Source organism: Podarcis gaigeae, assembly GCF_964106915.1.
Source record: "Podarcis gaigeae genome assembly, chromosome: 7".
Taxonomy (NCBI): Eukaryota; Metazoa; Chordata; class Lepidosauria; order Squamata; family Lacertidae; genus Podarcis; species Podarcis gaigeae.
Window position 1 is genome coordinate 15,819,448 of NC_139683.1, and position 13,257 is coordinate 15,832,704.

At 47.4% G+C, this 13,257-nt stretch overlaps 1 protein-coding gene across 3 annotated transcripts in view; it reads right to left on the reverse strand.

Annotated features, from left to right (window-relative positions):
* Nucleotides 1-12,160, reverse strand: part of DEPTOR (DEP domain containing MTOR interacting protein) — a 66,369-nt gene extending 54,209 nt beyond the window's left edge. The window contains exons 1-2 of one of the 3 annotated variants that reach the window (XM_083749300.1): nt 11,366-12,160; nt 10,414-10,514 (exon numbers count right to left, since the gene is read on the reverse strand). In XM_083749300.1, coding sequence (XP_083605426.1) covers nt 10,414-10,502 — 89 coding nt within the window. In that variant the 5' untranslated portion in view covers nt 10,503-10,514; nt 11,366-12,160. Of the gene's footprint in view, nt 1-10,413; nt 11,234-11,365 lie in introns of those variants that run through there. The other 2 variants (XM_083749302.1, XM_083749301.1) reach the window with 2 other exon arrangements.
* Nucleotides 12,161-13,257: the final 1,097 nt, after the last annotated feature.

Here is a 13,257-nt window from a genome sequence, read left to right on the forward strand (position 1 = left end):
TAAAATGACCGGAGTTACTTGCAAAGGGGAGATGATGGTTACACAAGTTTAACTCTCCAACAGAGACACACTCGAAGTACTTAAAGACTGTTGTAGGCCTGGCAGATGGTGAGACTGGTTCTTGGCCTGATGGAAAATAAAAACACGAGGAAACACGGAATCAGTTTTCCAGTGCCATATGTTAAAACAAATAAACACACTCCAGTGTGTCTATTAAACGAGTTTGAATGTCGGCAGCAGCCAGGAATAATTCTTCCACATAAGTGTTAACAAGCTTCTCATTACCACATTATTTGTGATACCCAGCTGCCAAAAGTTACGTTAACTACTTCCAGAGCTACAGGCAAACGTTGTGGGTGTATGCTGTAATATATACATACGCAGGTAAGTATAGCAGGAGGTTCAAACATCAAGATCTGAGGTGCAAATGTGGTGACTGGTATCTAAGACATTTTTTGTACTGTCCCTGTATATTTCTAGCAAGGCTGGGGAACCTTTGGCCCTGCGGATGTTGCTGAAGTACAATTGCCACCAGCCCAAGCGAGCATGGGCAATCATGAGGATGAATGCTGAGGGCTCTTCAGGATCTGTTGGTATGAGCTTCCTGGCCTGGGATTTTCCTCTTCTGCCAAATATGCCCCATAGCCTGAGTATTACAGTGAGGAACTCAAAAGGCCTTTCCCTCAATATTTGACTGAACTACATTGTAGTTGCCCTATAGTTTTCCTGCCTAAGCTGGTGCAGGAGGTCTTGAACATGGTGGAGCACCCTTGTGTTATTTTATTGGGGGACTGCAGCGTTACATCAGGACTGGGCTCAGGTGTGATGGCCTGGGTTTCGGAGTCAGAGGCTGAACCTGAGGAATCCCAGCCTGCACAGGGGTCCCCGTCTCCAGATCCAGCTGAGCCGGGGCTGGGGCCTGAGCCTGAAGGGTCCTCACCTGTGCTGGATCCTCAGGAGCAGACACCAGCTGAGTCTGCTCTGGCTCCTGAGGTGATGGAGGACCCATTGCCTTCAGGTGCTCCACTCTCAGCCCCGTCAGAGGAAGCTGAGGTTGCCTCTGGGTCCGGTAACCCTCCAGCCTCTCCTGAGCTGCAGAGGCTCAGAGCAGAGAGGCGGAGGGAACTAAGTTCTCACAGGAGGAGTGCTCACCTCCAGGCCAGGAGAGGCGAGTCACCTGTTGACCGGGGCCGCCCTATGCCAGATAAAAGCCAGTCAGCCCCAGCCTCAGGTTGCAGGAGCAATGTTGTTGCTAGCCTGTTCCTGCCTGCACCATGTCCTGCTCTTCTGCCAGAGTTCCTGACCCCACCTGACTCCCCGCCTTGGACCCAGCTACAGCTTTGACGGACAGCCTCTATACCGCACCATCGACCTTGGACTGGAATCAGACCTCACCTCTCAGTTAGCCCCTGGGACCAGCACATCAGGACTTCGTGGCAGCTACAAGGCTGTCCCAGAGCATTGCAGGCCTGCTCATATTGCAGGCCATACCATCTCCGTCTTCTGGCCCTTCTCCTCTTCTGCCTCTGAGTCTGGACTGCTCTCTGCCACAGCCTCTTCCTGCTCACTAAACCCTGTTGCCTCTTCAGCTTCCGACACCTCCTCCTCCCCATCTGCTCCCTCTTTTCCCTCTGACCACTCATTGTTGTCCCACCACCAACGCCCTGGCTTTGATTCTTCTTCCCTTTGGGGTTCCCTAGGGGGTTCCCCAGCTGTTGCCTCCCACCACTCCTCTGCTTCCATCCAGTCCATGACATTCACTCACTCCTGACTAGGGAATCCAAGTTGACCCTCTGCTCTCTAGCAACATTTTCTGAAGAGCAACCAGGATCTGAACTGTCACTATGTACAGTATATATAGCTCAGGCTTCTAGCTACATATCCCACGACCACGACTGGAACTTTCTATTATTCCAAGCCATAACTGGCTTATGAGGAAGAGACAAGGAGAATATAGTTCTCATGAGCGTCACTTGCTATGTGACCAGCATGTTGCATGCAGTTAGATCACTGTCAGTTTGGACCCAAACCAGGAATCGACACATTAAAATTAGATCTGGTGCTAAGCAGACTGTATGGACACCGTATAAATGTTTCCACATCTATTTTTGCGTATAAATGTTTCCACGTCTATTTTTGCGTACAAAGGGCAAGAGGCTTGGTACACGGTTCTTTGCAGCTTTTTTAAGCACTTTTGGCTGTAGGGAAAGAGATAGGATTTCAGCCGAGGCCTTGAAATAGGTGTTCTAGAAAATGTATTTTAAAATAAAGCAAGACTGGGTAATGCTTAGGTAATTTGAAGAGGGGCTTTGGCTCAGTTGCAGAGAAGGTCCAAGTTTCAATATCCCTGGCATCTCAAAGTGGGGAGTTGAGAAGATCACCTGTCCAAAATCCTGCACAGATAGATGAACCAATGTTCTGACTCAGAAGAAGATGCTTCATGTGTTGCTAACTGTTCACCGAAGAGCAAAGTAACACCAGAAAGCACTTAGGTTATTTGGAAGAAGTTTGCTTTTAAGTTATTTCACATATGAAGCAGTGCAGCTATTTTGGTTTTGAGCTACGATATTAACTGAATTGTGTTAGAAGAGGTATGCCAAACCCTTAGCCCATAAGTCCCAATATATTTTCAGTGACAAAGTTTTAATATACCCCGCAAGTGTCCCAGGAAAACCGGGGCATCCCGTTTTTTATTGCAAGAATACGTCGGCCATTTTGGTTGCCACAATTTTGCAACATGCTTTTTACCTGATTGTGCGTTTTAGGGTGCTGTGCCTGAAAAAGTGTGGGAGGTTTTTTTGGGTGGGGGGGGACCCATGTCATGAAATCGCAGCAACCAAAACGGCTGCCGTGCTCTCACAACAAAAAACAGGAAGATGGCATCCCAGATTTTGTGTGGCCTTTTATTTGACACACAAAAGCCAGCTGGCAGAAAACACACGGTCTAGGAGCTTTAGGAGAAGGCATTTCAAAGACACAATGCTCCTTGCTTAGGAAAAACTAGTTACATAGTTCTGGCAGCTGACTGCAGCTGGTGTTTGATGCTTTCTCACACCACGTTCCTCTTTCTAGCTGAGTCTCAGCCATGGAGATACTCTCTGTTCCTCAAACAGTGAGCCAGGACCCACCGCAGGTGAGCCTTGAGCTGCTTCCAGATGAGCTTCAGTGCCACCACTGACTAGTGTCTTCTGATGAATGTCAATACCAGCAGCTCCTTATATGCTGTGCAAAGGTGGCTGGGAGACAGATGCTCAAGGAGGGAGGTGGAAAGGAAGTTCTCCCTCCTTCCCTGGAGGGAAAAGGCCAAAGGAGAAGTGGAAGGAAATCAGAAAGTGAAATAAAAGTTAATATTTAATCACTAAGCAAACAGGGTAGAGAAAGGAGGGAGAAATAAACAGAGGGAAACTCTTATAGGAAGAAATTGGACTGAGGAGGAGGGATGAAATTGGCCATCTGGAGGGTGGGAATAAGGTACAATTTGAGTATGAAAGGGGAATGGGAGAAGAAATGAGAGGAGATGGGTAAAATACTTCAAGGGATAGCAAGGGAAAAAATATATATCCAAGTCTTCTCCACTCAGAATACCTGGCTCAGCAAATTCTGCCTAAAACGGGGCAGCTGAGTCACAATACCTTCGGAACAAATTTGAGGAAAGCTGAGCCATGGAACTCCTTGCTGTGAGGAAAACATGACGGCAAAGAATTTAGCACCTTTCCAAAGTTGGTTAGATAGCAGTAGAAAGTGATGTTTGTTTATTGCCTTGACATCTGATGGGAGGGCGTTCCACAGGGCAGGCGCCACTACCGAGAAGGCCCTCTGCCTGGTTCTCTGAAACCTCACTTCTCGCAGTGAGGGAACAGCCAGAAGGCCCTCAGAGCTGGACCTCAGTGCCCGGGCTGAACGATGGGGGGGAAAAACTCCTTCAGGTATACAGGACTGAGGCTGTTTAGGGCTTTAAAGGTCAGCACCAACACTTTGAATTGTGCTCAGAAACGAACTGGAAGCCAAATGAGCTTTTTCAGGACCAGTGTTATATGGTCCCGGCGGCCACTCCCAGTCACCAGTCTAGCTGCCGCATTCTGGATTAATTGTAGTTTCCAGTTCACCTTCAAAGGTAGCCCCACGTAGAGTGCATTGCGGTAGTCTAAGCGGGAGATAACTAGAGCATGCACCACTCTGGCGAGACAGTCCGTGGACAGGTAGGGTGTCAGCCTGCGTACCAGATGGAGCTGGTAGGCAGCCGCCCTGGACACAGAATTGACCTGAACCTCCATGGACAGCTATGAGTCCAAAATGACTCCCAGGCTGCGCATCTAGTCCTTCAGGAGCACAGTTACCCCATTCAGGACCAGGGAGTCCACCACACCCGCCCACATGAGAATGAGATGGGGCAAAACCCCATGCTGTATGAGGATGGGAAGAAATGAGCAGGATGTTCAGGAAGCAGTGAAATTCACATGTGCACCCACTCATTCTGATGTTAGACAGACAGACACACACACACACACACACAGAGAGAGAGAGAGAGAGAGAGAAGCTTAATGGCAGCCATTTTACAAGACCTTCATTAGAACAAACTTGACCCCGTGTTGCTTGTCAGCAAAATTCAATTCAATTTAAGGTGAAGTATAAATCTATTTGTAATAAAACCTGTTGTAAACGAGGGCTGGTTGCATGTCAATTGGGATTATAAATGCTACGTGGAATGTGGTTTTTCAACATATTGAAGAGGAGATTCTTGCCGTTAACTCTTCTGATTAGGTAGTAGATTGCTTGCAATTAAGGAGCAGGTTTCTAATAGCCACCCTTTCCTCAAAAATGATTTGTTAAGCTCAGTCAAGAATTTTATCGATCACTTGCAAATGCCTGGTTTTTTTTTAATTATTGGGAGGTCCACAGGAATGTGGCTATGCTTGTAGAGCCAAGTGCTTTTAAAATGCAATGATAACACTATCACCTCATTCTTAAAGAATTTCACTCTTACCCTACAGATGGAGACCACTGATAAAACAGCACCGCACAAGCCCATTTGAATATATTTCTCCACCACGATATCTAAAGCTATCAGTCTGGCAGAGATCAAACAACAGGCGAACTGTGAAAGAGATTCCCACCCCCTTGAAAACCTTCCAAATGAGCCCAAACAAATTGGCAAAATGGCAGTCGCTGGTTCCAATGTGAACTTGTGCCACCCACCGACACCTCAAAATATGCTAAAGAGGAAAAAAAGTGGAAATGATCCACCCAAAAAAACCCCCACCAAAATGACAAAACAGTTGCACGGAATTTGTATGTGCTAATTAAAATGCATAGATGAAAAGTTAGAAACAATTGCTCAAATATAAATGGAAAGACCACAGTGGGATCACCTGTGACCAGGTGAGCTGTGAGCCTCCTCAGTCCGACAAACAGGTGATCACTGTAGATGGGGAAACTCAAAGCTTCTTCTCTCCCTTTTTATGGTTCTTTTTTCGTTGTTGTTAAACCAAACTTGGCCCTGACCCTTCAGATAGAAAACTCCTTCAAATAAAGGAGTTTATGAAGCACTTTGACACTCAAAATATGCTAATTCTGCATGTTTGCATTTATTTCTATTGCTGACTATGCACACTATGATCTGTTTTTAAATACTTTGGGGTGGACTTTACTTCCAAACAATTCTCTATGGGGTTGGAATGTTAGTGGTGTCCTGTTGAAGGGTATAGAATCCTGATGCAGACAATTTTTTGACTTCAGTATAAAAATCTCCACTGATTATTGATATGCTTGAGTGGCTGGTCTTCGACACTTCCTCTCTTCTTCCCATGTTCCTCTTTCCAAAGATGCACAGTTTCCATAACAAAGCAAAACAAGATTTAACGGGGGGTGGGTTCCTTCTTTGGATACAGGCATTCTGGGCGAGGTGGCCAAGAGAATACCTGTGGCACTGCTGTGACTTTTTCAAACTTAGTAAAGGTAAAGGGACCCCTGACCATTAGGTCCAGTCGTGGCCGACTCTGGGGTTGCGACGCTCATCTTGCTTTATTTTCTGAGGGAGCCGGCGTACAGCTTCCGGGTCATGTGGCCAGCATGACTAAGCCACTTCTGACGAACCACAGCAGCTCACGGAAACACCGTTTACCTTCCCGCCAGAGCAGTACCTATTTATCTACTTGCACTTTAATGTGCTTTCAAACTGCTAGGTTGGCAGGAGTAGGGACCGAGCAACGGGAGCTCACCCCATCACGGGGATTCGAACCGCTGACCTTCTGATCGAGAAGTCCTAGGCTCTGTGGTTTAACCCACAGCACCACCCGCGTTTCAAACTTAGAATCTTTTTAAAGCTTTTAGATCCGTTTTTAAAAGCCTTTCTATGGTCCGTGGCAAACATCACCCAGAACACCTGAACCCCGTTTCTCAGAGAGAGGCAAGGAAGACAAGGTGGCAGAGAAGCCACATGTGCTGCTACGGATAATGGAATAGCTCTCCACCCCAAAAAGGCGGAGGGGAAAGAGAGACCGGGGGGGGGGGGTGAGAGGAGGAGAAGAAATGGGATGGAAGGAAGAGAATGGCCGTGTTACTGCTATTGCCGCAAATAGGAGTCTGTGGCACAATCTCTTGTGCCAGCCCTGAACCTCAGAAATAAACGGTTAGCAAAAGATTAACCACTCCAGATAATTTTTTAAAAGAGCTGTATTTACTACTGTTCAATGACTGGGAGTCAGAAATCCTTGCCTTTCGATCAGCCAGAAGTTTACTAGCAGAAACTATTCTACCTTGTGGCCGCTGATGCCCAAGGCAAATTGTGCACCTGTTCTGCCCTACCCAGTTCCATTGCTTATTCCACCATGCTACTCATATTAAAAATGCAACACTGGTTAAAACATTTTTAACCAGTTATAAACATCAGTCCACCTGCCTCACTTCAGCATGTCAACAAGCTGTCCTTGATTTTTTTTTATATAAAATTCAACGTATGCGCCACAGAGTTTTGAAATAAATTTAGGGATGGACGGATCAGACTATTTCAGGCCCAGGTCAGTTTCTCATAGATTTATTCATAAATCCATTTCATCCTGTTATCACAGTATTTTGTAACCACACATTAAACAAGAAAGTTCATATTAAAATCTGCAACAATCAAATTCCTCAACCATCCCCAAGCATATTTCCTTGCAATGGGTGCAAAATTTAGTAGTGTTACAAAGTTCTTCCTGCAACGGTTTCTTTATGATAATCCCTAGAAGCTGCTAATTTAGCTTACAAAGTTTATACCTTCATTTCTCAGGAACTAGAAGACATAGCAATAGATATGCTACTTTTTCTTACATGGTTATTCTTTTTTTATTATTGCCGGGAAAATGGCAGGCAAGTGTCAGAGACACCTATCGGCTTTTGCCCGTGGTAAAACAATTCCTTCCCTTTGCCATTTTGTGAACTTTCGGTTCTTCTTCTGCCGACTCCTATAAATATTCAGAGCTTCTGATTCCCTCCCCAACAAAGGCTATTTCTGGTCCCCTGCCATTTTGTGGAGCTTTTGCTCTTTAGATGTGTATGTTATGTGTATTTATTTTTAGGCTGTGTCCTTCTCCATACTGTAGCACATACCTCTTCCTTCGGAAAATGAAAGGCAACAAATGGATTTCTCTCCATCTATTATCAGTACAGGCTACTGGCAAAGGGCCCGTATTTACCCAAGTATTTTCTAAAAGGATATTCACTGAGGTTGGAGAAAGTAAAAACCTCTCTATCACGATACTAGAACTGGGGTCCATCCAACGAAGCTGAATGCTGAAACTTAATTCAGGGCAGACAAAACAAATTACTTCTTCATATAATACTTAAACTATGGAATAGTATACCTGAAGGAGCGTCTCCACCCCCATCGTTCAGCCCAGACACTGAGGTCCCGCGCTGAGGGCCTTCTGGCAGTTCCCTCACTGCAAGAAGCCAAGTTACAGGGAATCTGGCAGAGGGCCTTCTCGGTGGTGGCACCCGCCCTGTGGAATGCCCTCCCATCAGATGTCAAAGAGAAGAACAACTACCAGACTTTTAGAAGACATCTGAAGGCAGCCCTGTTTAGGGAAGCTTTTAAGGTTTAATAGACCACTGTATTTTAATACTCTGTTGGAAGCCACGCAGAGTGGCTGGGGAAACCCAGCCAGATGGACGGGGTAAAAATAATAAATTCTATTCTATTCTATTCTATTCACTGCCGCAAGAGGTAGCGATGGCCGGCCACCAACCAAGATGGCTTTAAGATGAATTTGGCAAATTCGTGGAGGCTAATGGCTTCTAACCATGGTGGCCAAGAATGAGTTCCAGTATGCCTCTTCTTTGAACACCCAGTTTCTGGGGAGTTCAAGTGGGAAGAGTGTTGTTGCATTCCTGTCCTGCTTGCAAATTTTCTGTAGGTATCTTATTGGCGACTGAGAAATTAGGATGCTGGACTAGATGCGCCTTTGGTCTGATCCAGGAGGGCTCTCCTAAGGAGATTTACATTGCTAAGAGAGAAAGGATCGGTATTTAATTGCTAAAAGAGAAGTGCAATTTTTATAAATATATGGAAAGGCCCCAAACCACACATTATTATACAGATAACGGGAGTCTGAATATGTGCTTTCCCCCTAATTCATAGAAACACACCATCATTTCCCCTCACACCAGATATTAGAAAGTTGTATCATAATGTCTTCTGCACCTGCAGAATCCCACCACCACCACCGTTACACGCTAGTTCTTAAAAATAGGGAAGGAATGGGTGGGGGGGAACATTGTCATTCTGCTTAATATGTGATCCTTCTTCCTTGGAAGTAAATCCTACTGAGATCAACAGAATTTACTTTTCAGGAAACATGTTCAGGATTGGGTTTAAGGGAGCAATCTTCCAAAATTAAATGTACTGCTGTGGTATTGGCACTTTTCCATTCATTCTTTGGGGGAATTAATTAATTTGGGACCACATGAAAGATGAATAGAGTTTCCATAATGAATTTAATGCCCAAGAGATGCTAAGACCCGCATTCTGATTACTCGCTTCCCCCACTTTCCTGTCTTATCTTATGACCTGGACTTTATGCAGCCTGAAGGGAGCTCAGCATGATTAACAGGTTTGGTCTGATATAAGCAGCTGCCCATGCTAAACACTCATGGCATACAAAGAATGCAGTCACTATCTTTCCTTTCTTACTCTTCCTCCTCCTCCTCCCTTTGCCTTTTTAAATTCGTTGGCTGACCCGCTGTCAAATAACCCATGCAGCAATAATTCACTGGACTGAACTGAAAATTGCACAAAATTACAGTAGATTACAGATACTGCAGGACGCAGCAAGACATTTCTCTACCCTGAAAAGTTTTGCCTGTGGTGATTCATGCCATTGAAGAATGCACATATGAAACTGGATGCACGAGAGTGTTCATTTTCTCTGTAAACCTTATAAAAAGACATAAGCAGCAGGACAGGACAGTGGTACCTCGGGTTACATACGTTTCAGGTTACAGACGCTTCAGGTTACAGACTCTGCTAACCCAGATATAGTACCTCGGGTTAAGAACTTTGCTTCAGGATGAGAACAGAAATGGCGGCGCAGCAGCAGCAGGAGGCCCCATTAGCTAAAGTGGTGCTTTGGGTTAAGAACAGTTTCAAGTTAAGAACAGACCGCAGGAACGAATTAAGTACTTAACCCGAGGTACCACTGTATTCTCAAAGGTGCAGGTTCTTCTTCTTCTTCTTCTTCTTCTGTTTTCCAATTTCAATGCAGCCTCAGGGCCGGCCCACCCATGAGGTCAAGGGAGGTGACCGCCTCAGGTGGCAGGGACCCCAGGGCCAACATATCCTGATGTCAATCTTTCCTCACCCCCTGTTCCTGATGTACAGTGGTACCTCGGGTTAAGTACTTAATTCGTTCCGGAGGTCCGTTCTTAACCTGAAACTGTTCTTAACCTGAAGCACCACTTTAGCTAATGGGGCCTCCTGCTGCTGCCGCACCGCTGGAGCACGATTTCTGTTCTCATCCTGAAGCAAAGTTCTTAACCCGAGGTAATATTTCTGGGTTAGTGGAATCTGTAACCTGAAGTGTATGTAACCTGAAGCGTATGTAACCTGAGGTCCCACTGTATATCTTCACCCACCCTGTCTTCCCTGATGGGAAGGGGACGGCACCTCGGGGGCCAAAATGTCTCTGTGCAGCCTCTTCCACTGCATCTGAGCACCTGGCCCAGCCCTGTCCAGCGCATCAGAGGTTAGGAAGTCCAGGGCAGTGGCACATGCAACTCTCCCTAGCACCCGCTGCAGACCCCTCACATTGCCCATGGTAGAGTTCCAGGCCCCCCAAGTAGTGGTTCCGCCCACCTGTCCCCATCAGCAAAAAGATCTCCTACTCCCCAGTTCACTTTCACGACATTTGTGCAACGGGAAAAGTCCAGTTCTCCTACCGTAACTGCTCCCCTGTAAGCAGGACCTCGGCCATGTGCTCCAGCTCGGTCGCTCTCTGCTGCATGGTGCCCAGGCTGCTTTCTTCCATCTCGGCACTAACCTGGCCAGCTGCACACAAGAGCCAGAAGGTTAACAGGGAGCAGATTTGGATTCCTTCCTCAGCCTCTCAAAGCTGAAGCTTTGCAATCTAACCACCCAAACACCAGTTTGCTCAGTTGGTTAGGGCGTGGTGCTGATAACGTCAAGGCCGTGGGTTTGATCCCCACATGGGCCACCTTGATATACCTGCATTGCAGGGGGTTGGGCTAAATGTCCCTCGGGGTCCCTTTCAACTCTGAGAAACCTCAACATCACCCTGAGCCCCCCTCCAGCAGCCCAATTCTGTGCCTAACCCCCTCCCTCCGTCCCTCACGGTGGCATCTTCCACTCTAAGCTTTGCGCTCTCCAGAGACTATTTCTGCCCCGCTTCAATTAAAACTTCTTTCGCCCGTTGGCTCGCTGCATCTCTGCTTCACCTCCTGCCCTTGAGCTCTTTCGCAACTGGCAACGCGCAAAGGCGTTTTATTCCTCGCTTTCACAAGTTTCCCTTTTCTCCTCGCCTGCTCCTCTCTTCTTTGCAGGAACCGAGGAGCTGCCTCGCTCCGATCCGTCCTGCAAGCCTTGCATTCAAGCGCTCTTGGGCAGATTCCTCCCACCCCCTTCTCCCACCTTCATTTCACGTTGCTATAATTTTGCATGCGGCAGTTTGGGAATGTTAGCTGCGGACGGGTCGAAGGGAACGCAGCCCTTCTCCCCTCCCCTCCAATCCTGCCGCAGGGAGAAATATAAAAGCAGATTCTCTGTCTCCGGAGAATTGCATTCTTGCATCATCAGTCACGGGAGGAAAAGCCACCGGAGGCTCTCCAAGCTCAAACAGAAACTACCACCACCCACCCCGGGCTTTCCACTCACCTGGACTGGGGGAAAGTCGTGCGTTCCTTCTGCAGGCGATCAAAAAAGATCCCCCCGCTGGCTTTCTTGTTGTGGTGTGTGACAGGCAGCTGGCGAGGGAGACACGTGGTTGCAGCAGAGGCGATCCAGCCGAGGCACCAGCGACCCCCTCCGTCCGGCACTGGCTGGGGACAGGCGCTGCTTGCGCAAAGCGTGCGCTCAATGTCAGCTGCGGCGCAGGATGATCCAGTTCAGGGCAAGGGCGGCGGCGGAGGGGGGCTGGGAAGGCTTGAAAGGGGAGGTGGGGAGAGGGAGGAAGGGCTCACCTCTTCATTTACCACCAGCGACCTTTCACAAGATTGCAGAGCGAGCTAGCGAAATGGAGAGGCGGCGCTTCTTTTTGCGCGCCTGCTTGCTTGCTGAACAGGGAAGCAACTCCAGCTGCTTGGGTCCCCCCTCCCCTTCCCCCCTCGACTTAACTGAGTTCTTCCTGTTCTTCTTCCTTCCACAACAGCTGGGGGGGGGGGAGGAGGAGAGAAAATGGGTCAAAGGGGGATCGTGGTCGATTAAGAAGCTGCGCTGCGTTTCTTCTTCCTAAGAATAACTAACAGAAAGGCAATCGGGGCTCCGCCAGCCAAGCCAAGTGCGGTGGTGCAGAATGGGAGATCATGAGCTGGCAAGGTCCAGGTCATAGCTGTCAACCTTCCCTTTTTTTCGGGGAAATCCCCTTATTCCAGCGCCATTTCCCGCTGCTATCCCGGATTGTTAGATATCCCTTAGACTGTCCCGGGGACAGATGAGGCTGCTGATCCCTTATTTTCGAGGCTGCTGATCCCTTATTTTCAAATCTGAAAGCTGACAGCTGTGGTCCAGGTTCAGCTCTCCCCGGGTGACCGTGGGCCATACGCTTATCTGCCTCTACCTCGCAGGGCTGTTGTGGAGCAAAAGGGGGAGGACATTTCTCTGATGAAAATAGGGACCTGCTTTTTCAAAATAATTTTATTATTTGTACCCTGCCCATCTGACTGGGTTGCCCCAGCCACTCTGGGCAGCTTCTAACATATATAAAAACATTAAACATTAAAAAAGACCCCCTATACAGGGCTGCCTTCAGATGTCTTCTAAAGGTTTTATAGTTATTTATCTCTTTGGCTAGGGGTCACATACCCTCCAAAATTTCTCTGATGAAAATAGGAACATCCGATGGAAACGCAGGATCAAATCATAAACTGGGATGGCTTCTGTAAATCGGGGACTGTCCCTGGAAAATAGGGACACTTGGAGGGTCTGGGAAGAGGAACAGTTCCAGATTAAACCCTACAGAGGGAGGTCGAAATCTGGGGGGGGGGGCCTCACAAATTATCTCGTAAAACATTTATATAATTTTCTCTCAAGATCAAATCAATATTACTTTGATCAGTTGTTGTGGGGCCCCATAGGCCAATGCCTACTTTGCAAGCAAGACCTTCATGCTGTGAGTGCCTCCTCCATAAGCTCAGGTTGTTTATATGTAAACCATTTATCATGAAATATATATGCCCCTCATTCCAAGGAAACAGAGGGCTGGGTAAACATCTGGAATCTCGCACTGCTTGGAGATTGGGGTGTGTACATCAGTAATATATACAGCAGGCATGTCCAACCAGTAGATCATGATCCCTGGTTGTTCCTGGTAGATCATGGGATCATCCCCAAAAAAGGTCAGCAACTCTGCTCAATCCTCCCCAACCCAACCCTTGGCAGAGCCAGTGTGGTGTAGTGGTTAAGAGCGGTAGACTCGTAAACTGGTGGACTGGGTTTGCTTCCCCGCTCCTCCACATGCAGCTGCTGGGTGACCTTGGGCTAGTCACACTTCTCTGAAGTCTCTCAGACCCACTCACCTCACAGTGTTTGTTGTGGGGGAGGAAGGGAAA